The sequence below is a fragment of the Colletotrichum jinshuiense genome, chromosome 7, assembly GCF_051148585.1.
Source record: "Colletotrichum jinshuiense chromosome 7, complete sequence".
Lineage (NCBI taxonomy): Eukaryota > Fungi > Ascomycota > Sordariomycetes > Glomerellales > Glomerellaceae > Colletotrichum > Colletotrichum jinshuiense.
Window position 1 is genome coordinate 697,185 of NC_139314.1, and position 24,053 is coordinate 721,237.

General features: G+C 53.2%; 4 protein-coding genes across 4 annotated transcripts; 2 read left to right on the forward strand and 2 right to left on the reverse strand.

Annotated features, from left to right (window-relative positions):
- Window positions 1–3,019: 3,019 nt before the first annotated feature.
- On the reverse strand, window positions 3,020–4,653 carry EsH8_VII_000172 (uncharacterized protein; the record flags this gene model as incomplete). Its single annotated transcript, XM_083270305.1, has 3 exons — window positions 3,020–3,178; window positions 3,239–3,459; window positions 3,534–4,653. 3 exons carry the CDS (start codon window positions 4,651–4,653, stop codon window positions 3,020–3,022), a joined length of 1,500 nt encoding a protein of 499 aa, XP_083127862.1.
- Window positions 4,654–6,566: 1,913 nt separating this feature from the next.
- EsH8_VII_000173 (uncharacterized protein) lies at window positions 6,567–7,064 on the forward strand (the record flags this gene model as incomplete). Its single annotated transcript, XM_083270306.1, has 2 exons — window positions 6,567–6,595; window positions 6,653–7,064. The coding sequence occupies 2 exons, from the start codon at window positions 6,567–6,569 to the stop codon at window positions 7,062–7,064; spliced, it is 441 nt and encodes a 146-aa protein (XP_083127863.1).
- Window positions 7,065–13,366: 6,302 nt separating this feature from the next.
- Window positions 13,367–14,255, forward strand: EsH8_VII_000174 (uncharacterized protein; the record flags this gene model as incomplete). The annotated part of the gene is made up of 2 exons (XM_083270307.1): window positions 13,367–13,455; window positions 13,511–14,255. 2 exons carry the CDS (start codon window positions 13,367–13,369, stop codon window positions 14,253–14,255), a joined length of 834 nt encoding a protein of 277 aa, XP_083127864.1.
- A 1,139-nt stretch (window positions 14,256–15,394) lies between these two features.
- EsH8_VII_000175 (uncharacterized protein) lies at window positions 15,395–16,639 on the reverse strand (the record flags this gene model as incomplete). Its single annotated transcript, XM_083270308.1, has 3 exons — window positions 15,395–15,480; window positions 15,574–16,186; window positions 16,373–16,639. The coding sequence occupies 3 exons, from the start codon at window positions 16,637–16,639 to the stop codon at window positions 15,395–15,397; spliced, it is 966 nt and encodes a 321-aa protein (XP_083127865.1).
- Between the last annotated feature and the right edge of the window lie 7,414 nt (window positions 16,640–24,053).

A 24,053-nucleotide genomic window follows, 5' to 3' on the forward strand; every position in this document is an offset into this window, starting at 1 on the left:
TTACAAACTTGAGCGGCAGAATAACTCTTTGCCTTACTTCTATACTTGGGTGAGGTAATCAAGTGACTTGCAAAGGAGACTGAGGGAAATCGGTGTTTATAACCCCAGAAGGAGTCTTTCGGTATTTTGAGTAAGGTAGCTAAACAAGCTGGCTTGGTTTTGTAATCTGAGGTAACTTTGAACCTTAAACGCCCGAATCCTTGGCACTAACATTTCGCGGCAAGTGAGAGATACAGCCAGGAAATATGGCCGCGGCCATTCGGGTTGGAGGGAATTCCTTCACCATCATCCGGGATCAGGGACTTCAAGCTGCATCGGCCATGGCGTAGAAATCAATTTTCTGTAGTACGAACCTAATACATTTCTTAAAGGTGCCCTGCTGCTAATTTGACACGATACTGTCTTTGCCCAAGAAAAAATATTCATTTTGTAGGCTCGCGCTTTGGTCGGCCCACTTCCACTCATCTTGCCTAACCCCTGCAGCAACCTGGATGTCAGGCCGGTACTCTTGGGCGCAAATCCAAGCAGTCACACAGCTGGCCTTGTCGAATTTGTTAACACTGAACTTTAAGAAAGTACATGAAATAGTGCATGAGTGGCCATATTGAATTTATCTCAGATTTTCAAAGATGAAGCCGTAGGGTATGCGCAGGTGTAATTTGCTTCTCTGGTGCTAGTTTTCACAAACCAAGATGCCAAACTCATTGGGGTACACATCTTCCTCGTCTATCCGTTCCCTACTTTCACTCACCTCCTGTTTGCACGCGATCCCGTTTACCTCTAGCAAGAACTCCCACAATTTAGTTCTTTCTTCAGTTCCCTCGTCGTATTCACAAACTTCCCAGGCGTGTTCTTTGGACATCCCGTAGTATTTGCAGCCTTCGGCTTCAAAGACGATTTCCTCGTGTCGACAACAGCCTAATTCCCCAAAGGCCCACTTCATTTCCGTCTCGTTTAGGGCGGTGACCCTTCGGTGCAGTCGGCGATCCAGTAGCCAGAGATTCTTATATGTTTTAAAGCCAAGTCTTGCAGCTTGGACCAGCGAGTCGTACTGGCTCCAGCGATTCTCATCCAATTCATCTCCCTCTTGCTTGCCCTCGTACTCTCGCTGGTACTGCTGAAGTTCATCTATGTTCCATGACGGATCAAATTCGAGAGCAACATCTCTGATTCCACCGAAACCAAACTTTTCAGATGTAAATGGCATAAGACCGATTGCGTAGTCGATTCTGCTGCCAATTTGCCATGGCTGTAGTAAGATGAGGTCTTGGCAGGGAAGTACGATGAAGTACTGAGGGGCGCCATCGTTCTGAACGATAAATGTTGCTGGGACGTCTTCGGAAGGCTCACTTATTACCGGTAGATTTCTGCGTTGATTGGGGTGTTTCTTAAATTCTTCCTGTTGACCTTTAAAGAATTTGGACCATTTGCCGAGATTATAACGGCGGCAAATTGCCTTGTGGGACTCTTTACATGCATTAAAGAGTCCTCCGTCAATGGTGTATGTTGATTTATTGCCTGTGGTCCAAGAATGCGGGGACATGTCGTCTACAGGTAGGGGTGCGCCAATCGTTAGATATTGGTTAAACTTTGTTTGCTCGAAGAGCTGGTGTTTGAAATTCTCTGGAATGGTACCTAACCAGCCGAAGACGGAAAACATGTGAACGCCCCGGTAGCCTCGAGGTCGAACTGCTAGGTCCCATATCTGGTCTCGGAGCTCTCCTGGCAATAGGGGAAATAGGTGGAATGTTTGGGTAGTCATTATTAATTCGATTCAATCGATGAATTGAATGCCTGTCTGTCTTGTTGCGCTGGTGTGCGATGCTCTCAAAACTGGAAGTGGGTCAGATTGATGAAAGCTGCATGCTTTAGAGGACTGTGAGTTTGGGGCTGAACTCGTTTATAAGAGGCCTTGGCTAAGGGTATCTCCGAATGATGTGACCGTAGGTAAGGTTGAAGGTGAAGGGAAACGAAGTGTTGGGCCCCATCCAGGTACCCATACATCCCACAGAAAAACTTAAGCTGAAGGTTGGGATACGGTACGGATCAAAGAGTACATCGACTAAAAAAGAATTAACTGATTCCAAGGTGCGGTATTTTAGTAAAATCCCAAGAGTGATGGATTACTTAGCCAGAATACGGGCAGGCGGTAAGCAGCTGCCGGCCACCGTACGCGTTTGTTATGGATGACACAATCCGTTTTAAATGTAATATAACTACTTCCTGCCTTTCTCCCCTTTCCTTGCCCCTGTTTTTCACCTATTTATTGTTCTCACCCGTGCCATTTGTCTCCAACTAGCCTCGCCTTCACTTCCATCCTCTCCTTCCATTCGTCACCGGCAACACAGCCAGAGTAGAGGAATCAAGGCTTAGATAGATAAACATATAATTACCCGGTATCAACTGATACGGTATATGTAGGCGGACCAAGAGTCCAGAACGTGGTGAAAGCTTCGTGTTGTTCACCTCAGTTCATTGATGGCAGGGAAGAAGGTTGGCCAAAACTAATGTTGCGCATGAAGGTTAATGGACGATAATGCATGAATCATCGGCAGATTGTTATATTGATGTGATCATCTTTCTCTCGGAAGGCGTCTAAAGCTACTATTTAGGACGATTTGAATAAATTGCAGAGCTATCATCAGCAGTGGTCAGGCCACCTTCAAAAAACAACTAAACTAGCATCCAGCTGTAAAAAAGGTTCTGTGTGAGTCAGGAAAGATTTTAATTGGCTAAACAATTTTAATATGCACTAATAGCCATGAGGAGATACGGATATCTTCTATCCATTCTGTTTCCTAGTCACCGCTCTCCATTAGACTCAGAGAAACACACCAATGGATCCGCCAAGAGAGACATATACGAAGGAGTATTTTTCAATCTCTGGCCTAATAGCTGTCCTACGATATCTATGGTCAGCACGGCCCCCTCCAGAAGCGCAGCATAAACATCAACACCACCGGAGCGTAAATGTGATCAAGCTCATATGGGATGACGGCTAAAGTGTGGTGTAGTTGGTTTAAAGCGCCAGGTTTGCACTCAAAATCTTCTGTAGTTGCCGAAGTGTGTCGACACTCATTGTAACATTGACTATGTCCGAGCCCTCCAAGCTGTTGGAAGTAGCCACGTCCGGATTCGGATAGTACCAACAAGCAATGGCAATGATTGCGTATACAACCTGTGAGGATTAGCAACCGCGAAGCTTATGGCACACAGAGTCAACACAGAAGTGACCTACCACGAGCAGTGCCCCCTCGAGCCAGTTCGACTCCCCATCTCGGAGGAAATTTCCGACAACGAGGATTGAGAGAACAAGCAGGGCGATCATGAATATCTCAAAGTTGAGATCCATGGGTTTCCCTAGCGCCCAACCAACAAGGACCACTAGCGGGCCATTGAAGAGGGCGGTCTGAATTGAAGGTGCCAGACAGTGGTACAGGGCCACATTGATGACTCCATCTGCCAGAAAGTGCAAGTTAGATGTGTTACATCTGGAACAAAGATGCAAAAGAGTTTAAGACGAATTTACTTACCCCAGGCCTCATCAATGGCGGTCAAATGCTCAGCAGCTTTTTCCACGAGAGGGAGTAAGATCAAACCCAGGAACTGGTCTGGAACTCCACTGTGCACAACATGCTCGATCTGTTGAACCAAGAAAATCAGAAGAAGCGTTACAAGCACCAGTGAAATAACGAGAGCAACTGCGGTTTCGGTCAAGGTGAACTTGGGCTTTTCCATGTCCGCCTCACGATCCGCATCGCGATGCTCATCCGTTTCGATGACTTCGTCAAAGATGCTGTGTTGGCTGCTCGCCTGATACCAGATGTACAGGAAAAAAGCAACAATCAGAGCAATTGAGGTTGCCTGGCTGATACGCAAGACGTCAGCATGAAGGGTGCCCTCGGTGAACCTTTCGTGCATCACACGTAGACCAGGGAATTCTGGGACGGTCTCGGACTTGAGAGCAGAGTAGAAGGCGCTCGGGATGAGAAGCCCGAAGGCCGCGACCAGGAGGAGTCCGGTGCCAACCTCGGAGACGATGGCGTGGAACTTTTGGCTGGCGTGGCGAATTCCACCAAAGAAGAAGCACAGGCCGAGACACAAGAGCAGGTTGGTCAGGATACTGCCGAGTATTGCGGCTTGGATGATGGGGATAAGGTTTCCTTCATCGCCATTTTCTTCGGAAGGTGACGTTTCATGCTTCGTTATCAGCACGACGAAGAGAATGATCTCAACAATGGACCCAAACGTCGTCTCGATCAGGATGCCAGCCACCTTGGGCATCTTCCGGGCAAACTCCTGTCCCGCGAAGCCTAGGAGATTCGCAGAGGGCACGACGGCCACGTAGGCGGTCGCAAACTTCCATAGATACAGCCCGGGGAAGAACTGCAGGACGATGGCGACTGGTACGATCGGCCAGAGCACGTTGACCAACATGGAGGCAGTGCAGGAGCTGCGCCATAGCACGATCAGGAAGTGGCGGATGTGAAATCCGCTTCTTCCGCTCTCGCCCTCGTGAGCAATGCGACTCGAGATGGATTGGTGAGCGGTGCGGAACGCGGCGGTCGGGAGAAGCGGGGTTGATTCGTGGCTATGCCCCGTGCCACCGTTGCCATTTGCTGGCGATGACCGGGCTCCGTGGTTGTCCGCCATCCCGAGATCGGCTTCCTCCAATCGACTGTTTTGAGTTGAGATGGAGTTGCTATAGGTGTCAATGGGGAAAAGGCTATGAGTTTCTAATCAGGACGGGATGATGTGAGATGGAGAAACCGAGACGAGGGTTGAAAAAAACGAAAGCGAGAAGTTCTCAGCTGGAGTGGGAGATGAGCGTCAACGACTTAAAGTCTTGGCATCCAAGGATACTTGGCACCACTGTGGAATGTGCTCACAACCCATGCATCGCGCTAGTATTTATGGCTATTCCTCTTTGGCAACGCGACAGTGTCGCGCGAAACACTGCGTGCACAATGCGACTCTCTCTGTACTCTGTACTGCCACCTCCTAATTGACTTGGTGTCGGTCGAAATAAGATGTTCCCGCTCCAATCCTTACCTCAGCTCTCAAGAGTGCCCACTCTTTAATCACCCGCCATTACATCTCTCGGCCCGGCAATAGTTGATTGATGCATGTCAAGATAACTCATCAGGAATTGATAGTAATTGTTGATTACCTCAGTGACGCTAACCCCCGGACTTTTAAGGTCACCGAATTGCCCATAAACTTTTTCTCCAATTAACGTTCCACGCCGCGCACTGTCCAATGAGTCGAGACAGAGAGTGCGCGAAATATATTGCATTCAGGTACCTTCCGCCCTGAAAATTACAGTAGGTAGCCCCTATAAAGCGCACAGTCTTTTACGCGGGATCTTCGTGTTGAGGATAGACAGCTTCATGTTGGTCTGGTCATAGCTGAACCCCTTTGCACCAATGACTACGCAGCCTGTTAAACTACTACTGTTGATCCTAAAGCTGCGTTTGTTATTAATTCGCTACACTCATCAGTGTCAACACTTCAGACTCCATGTAAAGTAGCAACACAGATCCATTACCCACATATTTGACTTTACGGTTATCGAAGGGCTTGGGAGGAAGAAAAAAACAAGCAATGCATTTTGCAGTACCAAGGCGTTTGCATATTGATGTGTGAAAACGCGCCTCTAGTGAACCACGAGTCGCCAAGACTGCCATCTCGAGTTTTGTGAAAACCTACCCCATCCTCAACTCCACGTTCCGCTTTAACTTAGGACAGGAAATAAGAAATCTAGGTAGATTGAATCGGCCGGCCATAAGTCCGTGCACCGAGCATGAACAGATTCCCATGTGACCGCCTGTAGATTTGAATTGGGAACGAGACGCTTACGTACGGCGGGCGCAATGACGTAGATCAACCCGAGGCTTAGAACTCGCCAGCCGAGATCTGAGGGCCGAGCACCGTCCTCTGACTCCACCTGACGCCGGCAGGTCTGGACGCCTGCTTGCCGGGGATACTCCATGTCCGTCGGCTCCCCGCAGTCCGTTCACATTGGAGCAGGAAGCTCTCACTTACCGCGATCCCCTCGTCGGCTGAAGGGCTTAGCTTGCCACACAGCGGCCGCGTCGGTCCGCCAAGACACTGTGCCACATTAAGCCACGTTGGGCGAGGATAGGGGTCTTTTAGAGTATCACAGGTGCACGAAGCTTGCAAGATGAACCATGAGACCACTACGCTTGCGGCCGCTAGGAACTGACACGTACTCGCAAATCATACCACGGCATATAGTTCTATCATGCGTCTAACTGTTTCTGATAACGGGCATGGAGCTTTGTCATAAACGCTCAAAACCTTAATCGTGGGGAAAGCGGCCGTCGCTATGGCGGCTGCAGGCGGAAAGAGCGTCTTCAACATCAGATGATGTTTGATGAGGAGACAGACGCGAAACTCTGAGCAGAGCTTGATCTCGTGATCAACGTTCCCCGCAAACCGTTTTCTTATTTATTGTATCGCCATCTCGCGCTTGTGATGAACGAAAAAAACTTGAACCTCATCACTCCTCCTTCTTAGCTACACAACAATCTACCTCAACACAAATGCAATTCCGATTTTCCCAAGGTCCCAAGTAAGAACTCCAAAGTCGGGCTCGTGTGTTTAGGCCCCGCTAACATAACATGAATAGATCCCCCAAGAAAACAGCCACCAAAAAAATCTTCGTACCCTCAACCTACTCCTACTCCTCCTCCAACATGTCAGAGAGCCCTACCACTCCGGCCCGTCCTCAGAGGGACCCCGCAAGCCCTACCATTACCGGTATCCCATCCATTCTCACCGTCCTCCGCGAGCCGGAGTCATTTACTACGGATGACGAGCCGCGCGGGCAATACCGCCAGCCATCACCTGAAACCGCCTCCAAGCTGGCGCGCGAGACTTTGATAAGCATGTGCAAGACCATTGGTCTTGTTGGTGCACAGCTCAACAATGGCACGAACGACTCAGACTTCCAACTCAGACAGCTCATTCACTTGGCGCGTAACATCACAAAGAGGTTGGATAACATTGAACCGAACGGGCACTTGAATCGCCCAGAGTAAACCCGGTGTTGCCTCTCAATTGGGAAACCAAATTCTTCGAATGTATATCTAGTTGGACGGCATAGATTGTAAGAGAAGCGGTGTTTTTGTTTGGTTAGGTCGGCTAGTTAGCAAAGCTCCAGCGTTGCATAACTTGGCTTGGACTTGTATATTATTCAGATTGTTAGTTCTTCGCTCAACAAATTGAACTGGACTTTGTATATCTTGAATCTTTTGTGTCTTGCAGCTGTATCTGTTCGAAGTGTCTAAATATTTCATGTGGCACTTCTCACTCCACACGGATCTTTTAGGTTCACCTTTTTCCACTTAATTTTCCTTTTTCTTTTTTACCAAGCTTGTAATTTTTGGGATGTATAACAATCAATTTACAATGCGAAAGCTCCGTGTATCTAGCTGCTTCATGGACTGCCGCTTCTAGTACGAATTTCTGTTCTATTTTGTGATCAATTTCGACTAGCATAAAGGATTGATACTCTATGCACATCTCGGAATTGATGCCGGAATAGGTCCAAATAAACTCCATGTTTGCTCCATGATTCAGCCTCGTCAAGCTTCTGGCTGGCTAAGCGTGTGTTGAACTGCACTTGCGAAGCTTGCGGACGCCAAACTTGACCCTGTCATCTGAAGACAGATGGAAAACCATCTCGAGACATTGTTGTCACTGAGAGATGTTTGGGGCCTCTGGCATCCTCAATAGCTTGCGCAGCACCCTGGCCCTGAAAAAGGCCATGCCATGAGCTGCGTCTCTGATAAGCACGGTACGGCCGCGCAGATACGTTGGCAAGGGCTTATGAACTCGTAACTCTCATACCTGGATCTCCTGGACATACCTGCATTCCTTAAGGTTTCAAACAGGAACTGGGGCTTGCAAGTAGGGCTTACTGCAGGAAGCTTTCGTGCAGAGGAGGGAAATCTTTGAAAAGTTGATATAATGGAAGTTTTGGCAAGAATATGTAATGAACGCGGGGTTCATGCCATCGTCATGCTTCATGACCGACAGATATGCCTATGGATTGGGGGACTTTCACGGCGTAATTCCATATCCAACCGAAATTTTTGCTATATTGTTTTGTTCGAGAACAGTGATAATGCATGTCCGCCAAATAACAGCAGCCGCAGTCATACCAGCATTTTCAGGGCCAATGATAGCCACATGCAGAGACATAGCAGAGGTGGAGATGATCCTACTGGCAACCCTAGCCTCAAGGAAAGATATGGCTTTACGTTCGAGGTAGTTTCATGGATCTCGCAACCAATCAAAAAGTACTATTGGAGCATCAAGAAATGTAAAATAAGGTTGACAACGTGTCTTGCCATGCAACTTCTACCCGAGACTGGTCTCAACCAGCATGCATCAGTGACACATTGAAAGCTAACTTAAGTGTTTTGATCCAGGAGCATAAAATATACAATGCAGAATTAAGGATGTCCCATCCAGCACTCTGGGCTTGCGTTCTCAGCCGTGGCCGGATGAAATAGAGTTGATTCATCTTCAGCCGCTATTTCTGAATGACTAGGGCCAACCAATCCAATCCACACGAATTTGGTTCCTACCACGAGTCAAGTTGAATTTCTGATTGGCTCTATGTCTTTCATCAAGGATGTGCTGAGGAACCCTTGGGGAGGGTGCTGTCCAATCCCAGTCGCAACCATCGGATGCGTACTCTCAAACGACTATATGTGGGACTACTATTTGCTATGTTGTAACAAGAACTTCTATACCAACCATCCCTGAAACCACCCCTTTGCTCTCCAGGCTGTTCCGGCTCTTCATCATAGTGGCTGGCTCACGTACCTTGGTAATCTATACCCCGATGCTGAAACCGCATGTGGCTATGCCCCGTCTTACATGCCACAACCATGAAATTGAATGTGACAGAAAATGACCATGTGACCACTCCATAGCAACCCTAGCACTTTTCTCTTGTATTATCATAATGGATAACTTACTTTGCCACGCTTGGGAAAGGTCCGGCCATTTTATCCTGCCGCCGTCACTTTCTCAGATGGCAAAGCTAGGTCAGTGACATCCACTTTGTCAAAAATAATGTTGTGGGATGTGGTCCTTTTTAGTCCGTTCATGTATCTTTAATAGCCTTACACTGAATAAAAAGGGGTTGGGAAACAAGGAAGAGCTCCTTCCGACTTGTTTTCAAGTACAAATAAATCCCCAGACGTTAGAAACGAACCCAAGAGTCTTTTTATGGGCCATATGGCTACCAATTTGTCTTTTTGAGACTTGACAATCGCGTTCAAGTCTTCGGATGATTTTTTGTCCCAATTTTCAACATCGAGGGGCTATAGATATTTCCACCTTGGATTCAGACGGCATTTACCAAAGATATGGACGTGTTCTACGAATATTACTACCCGGGCTGCGAGAGATCCTTTGTGGTTCGGAATTTTATGGTTCTTGTAAAGCTACATACCGATCTGCTCCGCAAATCACATTGCCTTCCAATAAGCTTGATCTCATCCATATGGAGGGGGGGTTACTTGTACATTGATAGTGACGCTTGGAAAGCTAACGCTCTGTGACGATATGACGATTAGTAGTCCGGTCGTGCTCAGAACACCATTACAATCTCATCACAGTCAGTGATGAACAGACGCTCACTGCTGATGGGCTATTATTAGGTTGGCCAGGTTCTATTTCAGTTCGCAGGCACGCAAGCTGTTATCCGGAGTGATTATATGGGAATATTTCAGTCAAACAGGCGTCTGAAACGTCATTTTCTCTCTATCTCACAAGCTTTCTGGGTTCAAGTCCACCGCCACTCAGTGGACAAGATTGCTAACATGATTCCGGAAGGCCAGGATCAAAATATCTCTTTACCTATGCTAGCAGCAGCTAGCCTAGCACCCCCAATGTTGGCGAAAATATCTCGACCGCCGATCTCGTTCGCGTATGACTCTATCAATAGTGTCTCCGGTCTTCAGTTCAGTGCAGCCAAATATGTTCAGCCTGAACTTGGATTAAGAATGGTGGAATAACGTTCAAAAACCTGACGCGAGTTCCGAACGAACTCTCAATGATCGATATGAGCGATGAATCCGATGAACCACACGCTTTCTGTCCTCAATGTACCAACGCTCCAAACATTTCGCTGCGTGCTACTGATCCTTTGGTGTCGGGCAGCGGTACATGACGGACCTGACGGGCCCTCTCATGCGCGCCGTACCAACCGTAAGGCACTTGATAAGTACCATAGCGGTCTTTTCTTTTTCAGATTCATGGCATATTGGTTTGCTGCCATCGGGTATTCGCTCATTTCAGTACTCCTTGAGCAGTGCCGTAACTCTCCAACAGCCAGCACAATAGAACTTCGCCAGTCTCTCAAAGAAGGACTTTAGCACTGCCATAATTTACATGAGTTAAAAAATCTGCCGGGGCTACCTTCGATACTGACGCTATCTGTTGCCACATACACTGTCTTAGGGGATTGCCTCGACGGCTCTGATGCATATTGCATGATAGTGTCCTGAAAGTATAATAACTTCTAAGTATTCATGCTCAAAAACTCAAAAATTGTCCGCGGTTTTCCGTCGGAGGCTCTGGTGCTTTGCTATCTTGAACAAGTTATCTTCGTGCACTTCCATTTGGCGGGCGATATGTATACATTTGCACTCTTGACGCGGCTATTCACCAAAGATTGTACTGACCGGACTTTGCCGGGAAGGAATAAAGTTCACTTCTGTTGCCGTGATGAGGTTGGCCTTTCCCTCTTTGGAAAGAAGACGAGAAAAATAAAATGCAACCTAATGCCATCTATTCACATCATTGTTTATGCCCAGGTCGATTGCCAAGCGGCCAGGCCCTGTGCGGAGCGATGCAAGTTACCGCCATAGTCTGTGAACGCAAACGATGAGCTGAAGTTGAAGTGCCCAATAGTTAAAATATACTGATATTTGCATTGAGCTGAGCGCGAGGAGAGTGAGGCGGATGGTCAAAGCGAACGAACAACGTTTCTCTGCAAGTATTATCCCGCTTTAAAACTCAAATGCGTGCACTGTTTCCGGGTCCAATAGGAATTGGCGGCTAGAAAGCTTCAACCTCCAGACGAAACGTAGCCAGAAACTGCACACTCTGGGGCATTATTGAATAAACGGACCATATCCATTTACGGTCCGCTATTAGATAATCATTTTCACGTTCCAAGCTGGATGCTTAGCCGTTGGGGAGGCTTGAAGTCATTTTTGGGCATGGACCTAAATTGAAAGCGGGTATGATGACTACCTTCTACTGGGGAACTCCGGCGTGTCGCGAAAGGTAAAACGTCTGATGTTGACCACAGGCGAGGATGACGACGAAATATGGACGGTACTTTGAACCTCAATGGGCTCTCAGCAGGATGATTGCTCCAAAACATGGCTTGATAATAATTCAGCCACAGGTTCACAACGAAGCCAAGACACAATTAGCCAATGCTGTCAAAAATCCAGCGTAAGCTGTAAGGGCTAAACCACAACCCTTGAGTCTTAAGTCCATTTTGAAACTATGTGGGAGGTACCAGAGAACTTTATTTCTTGACCCATAGTAGTAATTTCTGGTTATTGTGTTCTTCGGCACTTGTCAGCTCGGCAAACGTGTCCGACGAAGTACTGTACGCGGCTACACCGGAGCTTGTACGGATCAGCATCTCAACCTCTCGATCATGCTAGGCCTAAATTTCGTGCTTCCTTGCGGTACTTTGTAACGTAATTAACTTTGGCTAACTTGGCCTAAAAAACTAGCTAGGAAACCACGGATGGAAAAAGCGCTTATACTGGCCTTCAAACAAGTCTGGGGTGGCCGCAATGTAACAATACAACGCCGACAATACCAGGGATCTGGAAAAGAGTTTGTTTCTGAGGCATCGGAAACAGCCCTAGATGTCTTCTCCTTTTTGCATGGCGGACAGTTCGGATGCCATGTGAATCCCCCACAGAGGCAGAGTTTGGCCACAACTATGGAAGGTTGGCCACCGTTTGAAAACACGGTCTTGCGATGCTAGAGATATTCGTCGTGCATGAACATGTGGCGATTTTGAAGCTCCCGAGCGGAAGTATATGGTTCGTCGATATGCAAGCATTATTTTGCCCCTCTGGCGTTAAACGAGGCCACCAATCATTCTTCAGACTAAGCGACCTGCTTCAACCTGTTTGGATCAGTTCAAGGGATGAGTTTCCTTTCTTACCTACCTAGAACTGTTTCCTTCATGGTTTGAGGGTGGCATGACCCTGTTTGGCAGAAGCATCATGATGGTGGTGTTCGCAATGGTTGGAGAAAACTAGTGGAGAAGACCATGGGGCCGAGGGATGGCAGCTGACATCTGGAATGACGTCGCAAGGTAGTTACCTGGTCACGACATTGGTCTGCGAATCAAATACACAAATGCCGATTTGGTTCAGAGAGTTCCATGCCCAGACATCATGTCATCGGTGGGGATTTCCGCAGGTTGGCTGATGCACACGAACGAGATGAAAGGTGGCACGCATCTCCTCCGTTAAATCGACAATTCTCCGGTAGTTATGGCGCGCGAGATCCCCTGGCAGGTTAGAGGTCATAGCTCGAGGCACGATCGATCCTCATGTCATTCGTATCAACCCATAAGTTTGAGAAGCCGGGGTTCGGAGAATCGCCAAGGACAAGCAACGGACATCCCAGTCCGGGCATCGGGCCGCGAAACAGACTAGGAAGAACGGGGCTCTCCGCCCTCCACCTACAGGGAGGGGCTCCCGAGGGTTAAGGCTCCCAGATATCAGACGGAATGCTTTTGATACCTTGCAAGTGTTTGCATTGGTTTCTACTACGGCCTCATTATTGTCCTCGCCAGGCAGCTAGGGTGGGCGGCGGTGCCAACTGCTGGTCCAGGCCTTCACTGGAGTGCATAGCAGCTGTCGCCCTTTTGGTTAGGGAGGCTTGCAAAAGTTACATTTTACGAATGCGGGCAGCATGTCATACTTGTACCAGCACAAAAACATCCTACTGCTATCAATTTGGTTGATGAACTGTTGGAGAAGGGGGGGCGGAATGATGTGATTCAAGCAGAAACATGGCAAGGAGGGGGGGAGAAGAAGAGGAGGGCATGTAACTGGTTCACGATCAGAATAGTAGAAATCAAGTATATAAAGAGTCCCTTCTCCGGCCTTCTCCCTCCTGTTTTACTCCCAATCCACACTCATCAGTCAACAAGTCTCTTTCCCCCAGCAAGCAGCCAACATCAAGCGCCTTCCTGGGCCAACCCTCCCAATCCTTAATCGATACCAGACAGCTCAAGCTGCACTAATTCCCCCCGAGCGTACAGAGTTTCGCCTTCAAGATGCGTTTCTCAAAGTCCCTCATCATCATGGTCGCGGCCACCATGGGCGCCAACGGTGCCCCGTCCAACCTGGACTCCCGCGAGCAAAGGTACGTACGCCAGAAACGCAACCTCACCGAGAGCCTTACACTGACATTCTCAAAGCGCTCTGAGCCAGCCAGCCCTGGTGGCTAGACAGGCACCTCCGGCCGCTGCCCCGCCAGTTCCCGCCCCGCCCAACGGCGATAGTGACCGCAAGAAGGGCGACGGCGATGGCGACCGTAACGGCGGCGACCGTGGCGGCGACCGTGGCGGCGACCGTGGCGGTGACCGTGATGGTGATCTTCGCGACTGTCGCGACGAGGACCTCGGTCGCGATAGGAATGGAAGACTATGCTGCGCCCGCGGCGACCGTGACGGCGACCGCAATGGCGGTGACCGCAACGGCGGCGACCGCAACGGCGACCGCAACGGCGATCGCAAGGCTGCCCGCGATGATCCCAATGGAGGCGACAGTGGTGGCCGTGGAGGCGACGGTGGTGACCGTGGAGGCAACGGTGATGGCCGTGGAGGCGACCGTGGAGGCGACCGTGGAGGTGACCGTGGAGGTGACCGTAACGACCTGTGCTACCGTGAAGGCGGTCGCGGCGGCGGTCGCGGCGGCGACGGCGATAGACGCCCGCCTCCCCCACCACCCGGCGGCCCCGGATACCCGCCCCAGGCTCCCGGCTATCCCTTCCCGGCCCCCTTCCCGCAGCCGTTCCCCCCTGCGGGTGGTCCCCCGCCTCGCCCTGGCTTCCCCGGCGCTCCCGGTGTCCCTGGCGCTCCGGGCTACCCCTACCCTCCCGGCGGTCCCGGCGGTCCTCGTGGCCCCGACGGAGGTCGTGAGGGCGACAAGAAGGCCGCATAATCTGGCTAGCTTCCAGCGCGAGAAGAGCGCCGGCGGTTGCGGCCGGCGGTGCCGCTCGCGGACGGACGGTGCATTTTGGCACCCGCTAATGGGGATGACTTGATAATTTGGGATTCTGGTTTTCTTTCTTATTTGTGTCGTTTTCGGGACGGAATATCAAGGTGGCACTAGTAGTGGTCCCTTCTGGCTGAGCGCTACGATTTCGCGAGAGACCGTATTGTTGGAGTCGGAGACTATGAAGAGAGTAATTAGTTAATGCACCGGTGCTTTATTATGAACAAGATGCCTGTTTGAAGTGAGCTGTTGAATTGACGGGTTTAGCAAATAGAAGCTCTGTCGGAGGTGACATGTCTCGAGTGTCGAATTGTCCATAGTTTGTAATCTTGACCGACAATCGAGACGTCAAACTCCCTTGTCGAACCCAGACTCGTACACAAACATCAGTAGCAAAGGATATCATTCAGACTCGCAACCTGAAGTCTTCGTCAAGTTAGAAGGGCCACCGGTTCAATTGTTCCCTTCCACAACACCAGCGTTTAGAATTGGGGCATGGAGAGAAACAGGGTCAGTAGACTGTCCCACAAAGGTTCGAAACAATCATCATTCGACTCGCCAATAGACGACTTCTTCGCAAAACACCAATGGACAGCGTTCTCATCCGACGAAACATCCCATCTCGCGCGATGGGAGGAGAAACGACGTTGGAACACACTCTAATTAAACACATGAGGCCCCGCCAGGACCAGCGGAAACCCCCCGCGTCCACAGACCCACGTGCGCAGCAGCTCGCTGGTGGGTACTACCCGGGAGGGAAATATTGGAGGTGTCTGCTGAAACAACGGCCAGGAGGAGGGGTGGCATGGGCCACGCCGCCCTCTACATCACACAGGCCAAAACCGACAGCAAAACGAGGAGAGGGGGGGGGGGAGGGCAGCATGATGCGACAGTTCGGGTGGGACCCCGCGTGTGAGGAAGCAGTTCGTGCCCGATATTGAAAAATATTGCAATTTATCGGGGGGTGGACGAGGGGGTATATCAGCCCCTGGGTAGTATGTACTAGAATATAATATCCACAAGAAGTATATCACACCAATCCTTCGTCAAAGGATGCCGTCATCGACGTCGTCATCGTCACGACTTTAGACAGAGGGCCAGCCGCCAGACCAGGAGATGGTGTTCCAGCCAAACTGGGTCTGGGAGTCGGCGTAGCCAATGTCGGTGTTCACTAAAATGGCTGTCAGCAGACCGAATATATGGGACGTTTTGCTTCAATTTATTCCGCGAGGGGAACAGAATGAAAAAAGGCAAGTTAACATACTGTAGTGGTAGTAGAGGACGGCACCGCGCTTGGGGTCAGCCAAGACACCCTGGCCACCGGGGGCGTAGATCTTGCCGTGGCTGGCGAGGAGGAGGGTGCCGCCGCCGGCGGTGCAGCTCTTGCCGCTCTTGTCGGTGTAAGGGCCCTTGACGGAGGTGGCGCGGCAGACGTAGATCTTGTACTCGTTGCCGGGGGTGGGGCGGTTGGCGTCGAGGCCGCAGCAGGAGCCGGAGCTGAAGAAGGCCCAGTAGGTGCCGCTGCGCTCGTAGATGAAGGGGCCCTCGACGGGCTGGGGGGCGGTGCCGTTGAAGATGACGTTGTAGGGGTTTCCGTTGGCCTTGGTGGCGGCCGAGTTCAGGGGCACCTGGAAGATGTTCTCCCAGAAGGAGCCGAAGTTGAGGTAGTAGGTGCTGCCGGACTTGACGAGCTGGGCGTCGATGGCGTTGTAGCGGCTGCCGGCCTTGGAAGCGACCCCGGTGGCGCCGTGGTCGGTCCAGGAGCCGAACTCCATGGTGGTCGAGGTCGCGTAGCCGATGGCCGAGTTCTGGCCGCCGAAGGACGAGACGGTGTAGTACATGATGTACTGGCTGCCGACCTTGTTCACATCGGGAGCCTGCAGGGGGTGAAGACGGTATAGTCAGCATGTGTTACAGCGAATGGATGGATGGATGGACGGTTGTCAAGGGTTGTTTTCACACGGGGTGGTAGTAATGGTGATGTTGGCGGCAGCCGAGTTCATCCAATGACGATAAAGGCCGAGGCCGAATAAAGAAGCATGAAACACAAGACGTATGCATACCCAGAGATCGTCATTGCCCTTGAGGTTGATCTTGCTACCGGAAGGCAGAGCGGCGCCCTGGTAGGTCCAGGGGCCGACCAGGTCGGGGGCCTTCCAGATACCGATCTTGCTGCCGGTCTCGAAGCGGAAGTAGGTGCCGTCATCGCGACGGACGACGGAGGGGTCGTGACTCCAGCACTGACCGGAGCAGGCGCCGGGGTTGCCGTAGGCCTGGACGGTGGCGCTCAGCAGCGCAGCTGCGAGCGAGAAGACGGAACCGAAACGCATGGTGACGAAGGACGTAGAACCGGCCACGAATAAAAAAACGAGAGTAAAGGTCGGTTGTGGTGGTAGTTCAAAAGGAGTGACTGGCAAGCCAAGAGGAAAGGGGAACGGAATAAGCTTAGTCGATGGCGGCGGGAATATCACATTACATATACGGATAGAATGGCAAGCCGTGACGGGGCGGGAGATAGCCGACATGACAAGGCACCAGAAGAAACGACAAGCTCATCAGCCGAGGACTCCATCACGGAGCTTGCCAGGTTGGCCGGCGAAGGGGCAGCAAGCGCGAGGGACCTTGCCCGACTATCCACCGCCGGCCCTTATTGGCGGAAATTGCCCAGGCTGTATGGTGCAGGCCTGCGCGGTGATGGAAGAAGGTTAATATAGATGGAGCAGCCGCCGGGCAGGACTCCATCACTGAGATGAAGGCCGGGGTTCGAGGGCGTCGCAGTCGTCCGATCGTGCATGCCCAGGCGTGCCTCGAGCGGGCTGCCGCTGATCAAACTTCAGAGAAAGCTGGATGTTCGGCAAATAAGCAATTACGGGACGGGCGAGGGGGCCAAATTGTTTGGACCACCGCGTAACATGGACGACCCAACATCACGACGACCCAACACGACAATCCCAGGGGGGCAGACTGCCGTGAGTGCCGCCGTCTGTGGGGAGGATGACATGAAGGCGAAACCGAGCGTACGGAACACACGCTACAGAGAGGAGATAAGTGGAAGAGGAACCGCCTAGTGGGCAGCAGGAGGACGGAGCAGCCGGATAGGGAAAGGAAAGCGAGTTCTTGTCGTCCGAAAGGTGCGCATGAGAGGGGCCCAGGCATGAATGGCAGCACACTTGGCTGCGGTTGTGCACGCAGCGCGCGGCCTCTCAAACGCTCGGGATTGGGGGGAGAGGGGAACGTACTGCCGGGAGAAGGAGGGAAAAAAAAAGTTGGGGTTCGTTCCTGAGTGCCGTGCCATGTATGCAGCTTGGCAAACGCCGCAGGCGCTGTGCATGAGAGCAAGGCAGAATTCCCCCGCGATTCCTGCCAAAGGATGCCGTTCAAACATGGCCCCGTCTTCATTTAGCTGCCCCCTTTGCCGTCCAGTTTGTAGAGTACGAATAACCAGTCTGCGTATTGGCTTTTCATGGCAGCGTCGTATCCCAGATGCCGACTTGGCGAGCGCGTGGCCGTACCCTACCAAGAACTGCCAGCTCGTTTGCGCAGGGCGCAAGCGCTCAAATCACGAGGAGAAATTCGGCCCATGGAAATTAGACGGGATGGACGGGCTGTAAGTTGAAACTCTTCCAAGAATCCGTCTCTCTCTCCCTTCGTCGAGGGGGCAGTCCGCAGCCTTCTCGCCAAAACCAAAACTCCACCCGGCAGGGGTCCTTTCGCCATCGCCAGGCACACGGCGAGAAAAGAGCAGGGGTGGTGGGCAGGACTTTTGCCGTCGGCGTGTCATCGCATCTGGAGCCCCCAGGGGGAGGGTCCGGCCCTGAAAAAGGGGCTGAACTGTCGCAGACTCGCCGGGCTCTTTTTCGTTCACCCTGACATCTCGTGTGCCGCGTCCCAACCATTGCCAAAATTTAAGCTTCTCGCAGAGAGTAGAAATGGTTCTCGTTGGTGGGGGTTTCCTCCTGTTGTTCGGCAGGGCAGTCCGGATCAACGCGATCACCGCGATCAGCGGTGGCTCGAGTGGGCAAGAAGGGAAACAAAATGCGGCATTGTCGCGCACGTTATTCGGTGGGGACGGCGACAGTGACGGGCAGAAAGAACCCCGGGCCCAACACGGGCCAGGCAGGGGAGAGTTTTCCCGTCACCGCACTCTCTCCGCAGACTGGCCCTGACTCAGGAGGCGGCGGGTGAGCTGGTTTTGTTTTGACGCAGTTGGTGCGCGTAAATTCACGTGTGACTGTGTGTCTGTGTGTTTATCCAATGCGCATAGACCATCCCCAAAGACGGATGCTTGGGAAAAGTCGAAAAGGCCCAACGAGAGAGCTTGACTGCAGAGCGCCTCGAAGTTAAGGAGAGCCCGTGACAGTATCGCCAGCGTGATGCGATAGTGGTCGTGGATGGGGCCATACTGACCGCCAGGGTCACTTCGCGTTTGGTTACCGGATCTGGCCATGGACCTCGGAATATCGGGAAATAGCATCGGGGATGAGTGGGCGAATGTGGACGTGAGAGTGGGCATTGCGTGGAACCCGCATGGGTGTTGTACGAAAGGGGATGACCCTGGGTGCAACATAGTAGGGCGGCAGGGCCCCCTTCGCCCGTGTTCCGACACTGTGCTCGGAGCGGCGAGCGGAGACCATATTCGGCGCCGCGTGCGGGCCCGGAGTTGCTCGCGCCCCCACCGAGACGGACCCTCCAGCCCAGGACCGACTCTCGGCTAGACCCATATTCTCGGAGATATGCCGCCGAGTTTCTGCCGAGATTGCGGCGTCCGATCTACCGAGACAGTGGGCCTATCGGGTGGCCCAGCATGGGTCCGGGTGATCCAGACCGATGCCGAACCCCCGGTGCATCCGGCGTGCATTGTGGCTGAATAGAGGATCACTTTTCGGCGCGATTACCGGGCTTGGCCAGAACGCCCGATGCGCCACACGAGGATCGCCACGCATTGCATTGTGGCTTCGGCCGCGGTGCATTCACATCTCATCTCGTCCGTGACATCCGAGGAAGTCGATTGCAAAGGTTGGACATGAAGCCTAGAGCGAATAAAAAAATTCTGCCTCTCCCCCCTCTCCCCTCCGGACGGCACGTCAATCGAGATTGGGGGCAATCCGAACGCCATCAATTGGGAGCTTCCGTTTGCGGGTGTCTGGTATCATGTCGGCCCCCTGCTGGCTCGTCTGGTCCCTTGTCTAGGGCACTGGCAGAGCGCCCGCAAGGTGCCCGGAAGCTGCAGGCGAGGGCATACAAAGTGTCGCAGGAGTGTGATGCGGAGTGCATGACAGCAGAGGAGGCGAGATGAGGTTGAGCCCCGGGGGTGCTGTTGGTTAGCACCGTAGTGGCCGCGTCGTCTCTGTGCGTCGTCGCATTCCTTTTCTACATTTGTGTCTGGAGGGGGAGGGTTCTTTTGTTTTGTTTTTTGCTGTTGTGCCCCCTCGACTGGCTACGGGCGGGCGAGACTCGATCGATCGGCATGTGCCAGTCTCAAAGAGCCACAAACGAAAGCTGGTGGGTTTCACAGGAGATGATGAGAGACGGTGGTGACGGGCTGCTAGGCTTTCGATATTTCCCCGGGTTGCGCCCCAGCAAGCCGGGTTCACTTATGGGGTTCGAGGTTGAGACACAGGGTCTGTTTCTGTCATTTAATGACGGGCGGCCATGTGGCTTGTCGGCGATCGGCATGAGGGTGTTTTTTGGGGAACGCCTGGAAATGAGGATGGGCACTGCCAGAACGTGGATGGGCGCGGGGCGGCGGTGTTGGTGGTGGTCGTTGGCGGTCGCACACCAAGACCACACTGACCACCCGCCACCCACCACTCACCACAGCGTGCTGGTCGAGGGCCGAATGGGAGGGGAGGGGAGAGGGTAGGGGAGGGGGGGAAAGGGGAGAGAAGCGAAGGCCCGGCGCTCTGGATCCATTACGTTACGAAAAGTGGTCAAACCCCCGGCCCAGGGCGTTCGCGGATCCTTCGACCTTATCTTGATGAGCTGACGGGAGCAGGGCTCGCAACCTCATCGGCAACCTCGTCGGCGACCTCGCCTGCGCTGCGTTCCTCACCGGCGGCGCGCTGGAGGAGGCGATGTCACCCCCATCGCATCGTCTGCAACGCGCGGGATGCAACTGGGAGAGGAACTCTGGCCGTGCTCGACTCCTCCCCGCGACGATTGTGGTCGCAGTGTGTGGTAGTGTACGGTCGCAATGTACAGTAGTGGTTAGTGGCGTGAAGCATAATATCGGGAGTAATACCAGGACAATCTGGCCACTTGATGGCATTCCGCGAACCCGATCTCCCTCGCACCGCCTTCCTTGCGATTTGGCTCGGTGATCCTTCGAGGCCCTGGGTCCGTCCCTGCTCCTCTCTCGTGGCCGAAGCAAGTCACATCTTTCTCGAATCCTCCGACACGTTGCGCCCGTCGCCGCGGCGCGAGGGGCGCTGGAAGGATTGACTAGGTTTCGCGTCCCCCCAGCCATGTCCCCCTATTTTTTTCACGTGCCACCATTCAGCTGCTCCTCACCGCCGTCAGGGATGGATGGGAATGAGGACACAAACGCACGAAAGAAAAAAGAGGCACGGCATTCGGGCACGACACATTTGACGGCTGACAGGATGGGGAAGGGTAGGGAAGGGTCGGGGGGGCCCATTCCAAGGACCCCTTGACAACGAGTGTGGGGGACTGTAAGCTTTCAGCGGGTTTTCTGCCTTGGGGAGAATCACGAACGACGGCGGCCGCCAAGTTCCCCGAAATTATACCGCGTAGGTGAGCCTGTGTTCTTCATCAAAAATGCTTGCTGCCACCACTGCCACCACTGCCCCCCCATATCTCCCGCCCGAGACTATCAACGTCGAAAGTGCCTCTTTGGGACCGTCGGTCCGGCTCTAGTCCCGCACCTCTCCCCTGTGGCCGGCTTCTCGCGGGAAAAGGCAGCTCGCGGTGGGATCCCTCCTCGGAGCTGAGGCGAAGGAGGTGGCGTGCCCAGGCTTCCGGAAGGCCAGCTCTGGAAGCTCCCAATATCCAAGGGACGAAAGAAAGACCGCGGGCTAGCAAGCAAGCGATATCAATCGCCCCTCGAGCTGATGCGTCGTCCGTCCCATACCCGTCGTCGGGTCCAAGCACAGTCCACCCATACATAGTTGGGCTGTCCACACTAGCGGACGGGCCTGCATGTGTTCCCCCCCCTGACGTATATCAGAATCACAGTGGCCAACTCTCCAGGGCCCATGGATTGGATGCATGCACTGCGCATGGCAATGGCAGGGTTTTCCGTCGTGCGTCGTGCGTCGTCCAGGTTCGTTCCAGGCAGTTGACGAAGCCAACACACATGCATACAGACGGACGGACAGACAGACAGACAGACAGACCAGACAGACAAAGGGGTAGGGGAAGATGAGAGGGGGAAAGAGCTGACGCAAGAATTGGGCAGCTTCTGGATGGAGGCATAGAAGCGATGCAGTGGAAATTTCGACGCCGAGATGACGGACGGCCGGCCGGCCGTTCGTTCGGGCATTAATTCCCACCACCCGGCGTTGCTTGGACGCCCTTCAGGAAGTTGAGCGTGAGTGACGATGGGGGGGAAAGGGGGGAGACAACCGGCAGGGCTGGGCAGGGCAGGGCAGCACAGGACAGGGCACATCATCTTTCTTTTTTGGAGATTTTTTGGGGGGCTCGCCGGGGCGCTCTGCAGGACTCTTTTGGGGACGGACGGTGGATGGACCAGGCCCCCCCCGGGACGTTGGGAAAGATGACGGCCGCATTAGTGCGGATGCAAGGGGCCGTCCGCCCTAGGCTGCTGATGCTGATAAGGACTTGTTTTTTTCGTCGTTGTCGTCCAACGGTCAATAGTGAAATGATGGCATGGATGATGGGGGAGGGGAGGGGGAGAGACTCGGGAGTTTGGGACAGGAGGAAATGAGGCGCAGAGACGAGACAAGAACAGAGACAGAGCCCCCGGTTCTTCTGTTCGTGGGCCAGAGAGAGATTATGATGTTCTCGCGGCTCTCCGTCTCCCCTTACCCCCCCGGCCCGGCCGTTCGCACGCCGACCGGCGGCGCTCCTGGGCGTTGTTTCTCCGACCACCTGCTCATTGGGATGTGCAATCCGACCGTAGGGGGCCTGGGCTGCTCGTGTACAGAGTTCCAGAGTACAGCACCATGGCCATCCAACAGCCCAATGCGGCAGCAGACGACCGGGGGGCCCTCGGCGGGCGTTGCATTGTTGCATCCTCGGCGAGTCGGTCCCTGAGGATACGACCCAAAGCCTTGGGATATTGATCCAGGCTCGGAACATTGAGGCAGGCAAGGTAGCAGCGATGGAAGCCCCCGGATGGAAGGACTGCACCGCCATTCGGGGCGAGGGAAGGGAGGGGGCATTGGCCAAGTCCAGGGCGAGAAAGAGTGTGTGTATGTGTGTGTATGTGAGAGGGCGATATCATTGACTTTCTTGATCTTGTTCTGCTTCTTCTCCGCCTTCTTGGCCTTCTTCGGGGTTACTCGATGGAGATGGTTGCTCGGCGCAGGACGGGGTAATGCCAGTCAACGCGCACCCCAAGTTTCCTGTTCCTGTTCCTGTTCCTGGACGAGGTTGTCAGGCAATTTACTGCGCGGCAGGTTGGTGCCCGATTCGAAAAAGAAAACACGACGCCAACAAAGTCAAATGGGAGCGCGAGAGGCCATCGGCGCGCCGCGCAACTCTGAGAGTTTCCCCTCGCCAATTTAACATGTCATATCAACCCAGCCAAGCAGCTCAATCAGCCGTGGTCAGCAAGACATAATCGATCCCACTGCAACCCCGGGCTGCCTGCTCTGTGCTGTGGTCCTGGCACCCCCCGGCGCTGCCAGGGCCCCCCTTGCTAACAGGGCAGCCGGTCGTCCCTATCAGCGTCGATGAAGACACGGCTCGATAGCATTCGGCTCACCTCGTCTGAAGCAACTAGCTGTGCAGTATCCGTACATTGCACTGCACCAGCACGCTACATTAGCACACCGCACTAATTAGCATAGAGACTGCTGCACCGAGGGGGAGGAGGCAACGGTTTCTTGGGCGGTTGGCGTTGCGCCGTGGGCGGGGCTCGGCGGGCTGGGGCGGCCTCTGTGCGCTTTACACATTCAGGCTCGTCGACGCGATGCAATGCAATGCAACGTCGATGCAAATGGGCCCCTCGCGGAGGCAAAGAAGCGGCGGAGGCACCCGGGGCTCGACGGGGGGCCCACCAGAGGGGGGCAGAGAGTTCGACGACGACCATGGTACGCTACCACGTCTACCATGTACAAGGCAGAAGCGGTGCTGGCTGGTGGAGAGAGAGGGCCCGCGACCCAAGCCATGATTGCTCGAAAAGAAAGCAGCCGTCTCCTCCCCCGGGCAGGGTGTAGTATGGTAGACATTGGATAGCGCCGTCTGTATGGGCATGCGGATGATGCACGGCGGCACGGTGGACATTGATGGACGGCGGTAGGCGGATGCCCTGTCGAGTAGGGATTGCAAGGCGAAAGGGAAGGGCCAGCAGCAAGCCCATGGGTGAATGGATGGATGAATGGATATGGATGGGCGTTGCTCAGGCGAGCCGAACAAGATATCTGGGGGAGATGTCCCACCACGCGCCGCCCGCCCCGGGTCCCAGTCCTCTTTTCTTTCACGAGCTTCTTTGGTCCTGGATTCTGTTTCTTCCGTCGTTGTTTTCTCGCTCCCTCGTCCTCTTCCTCTTCCTCCCCCTCCCCCTACCCTTCCTTCGTTGTCGTTTGTCTGTTATTCGCA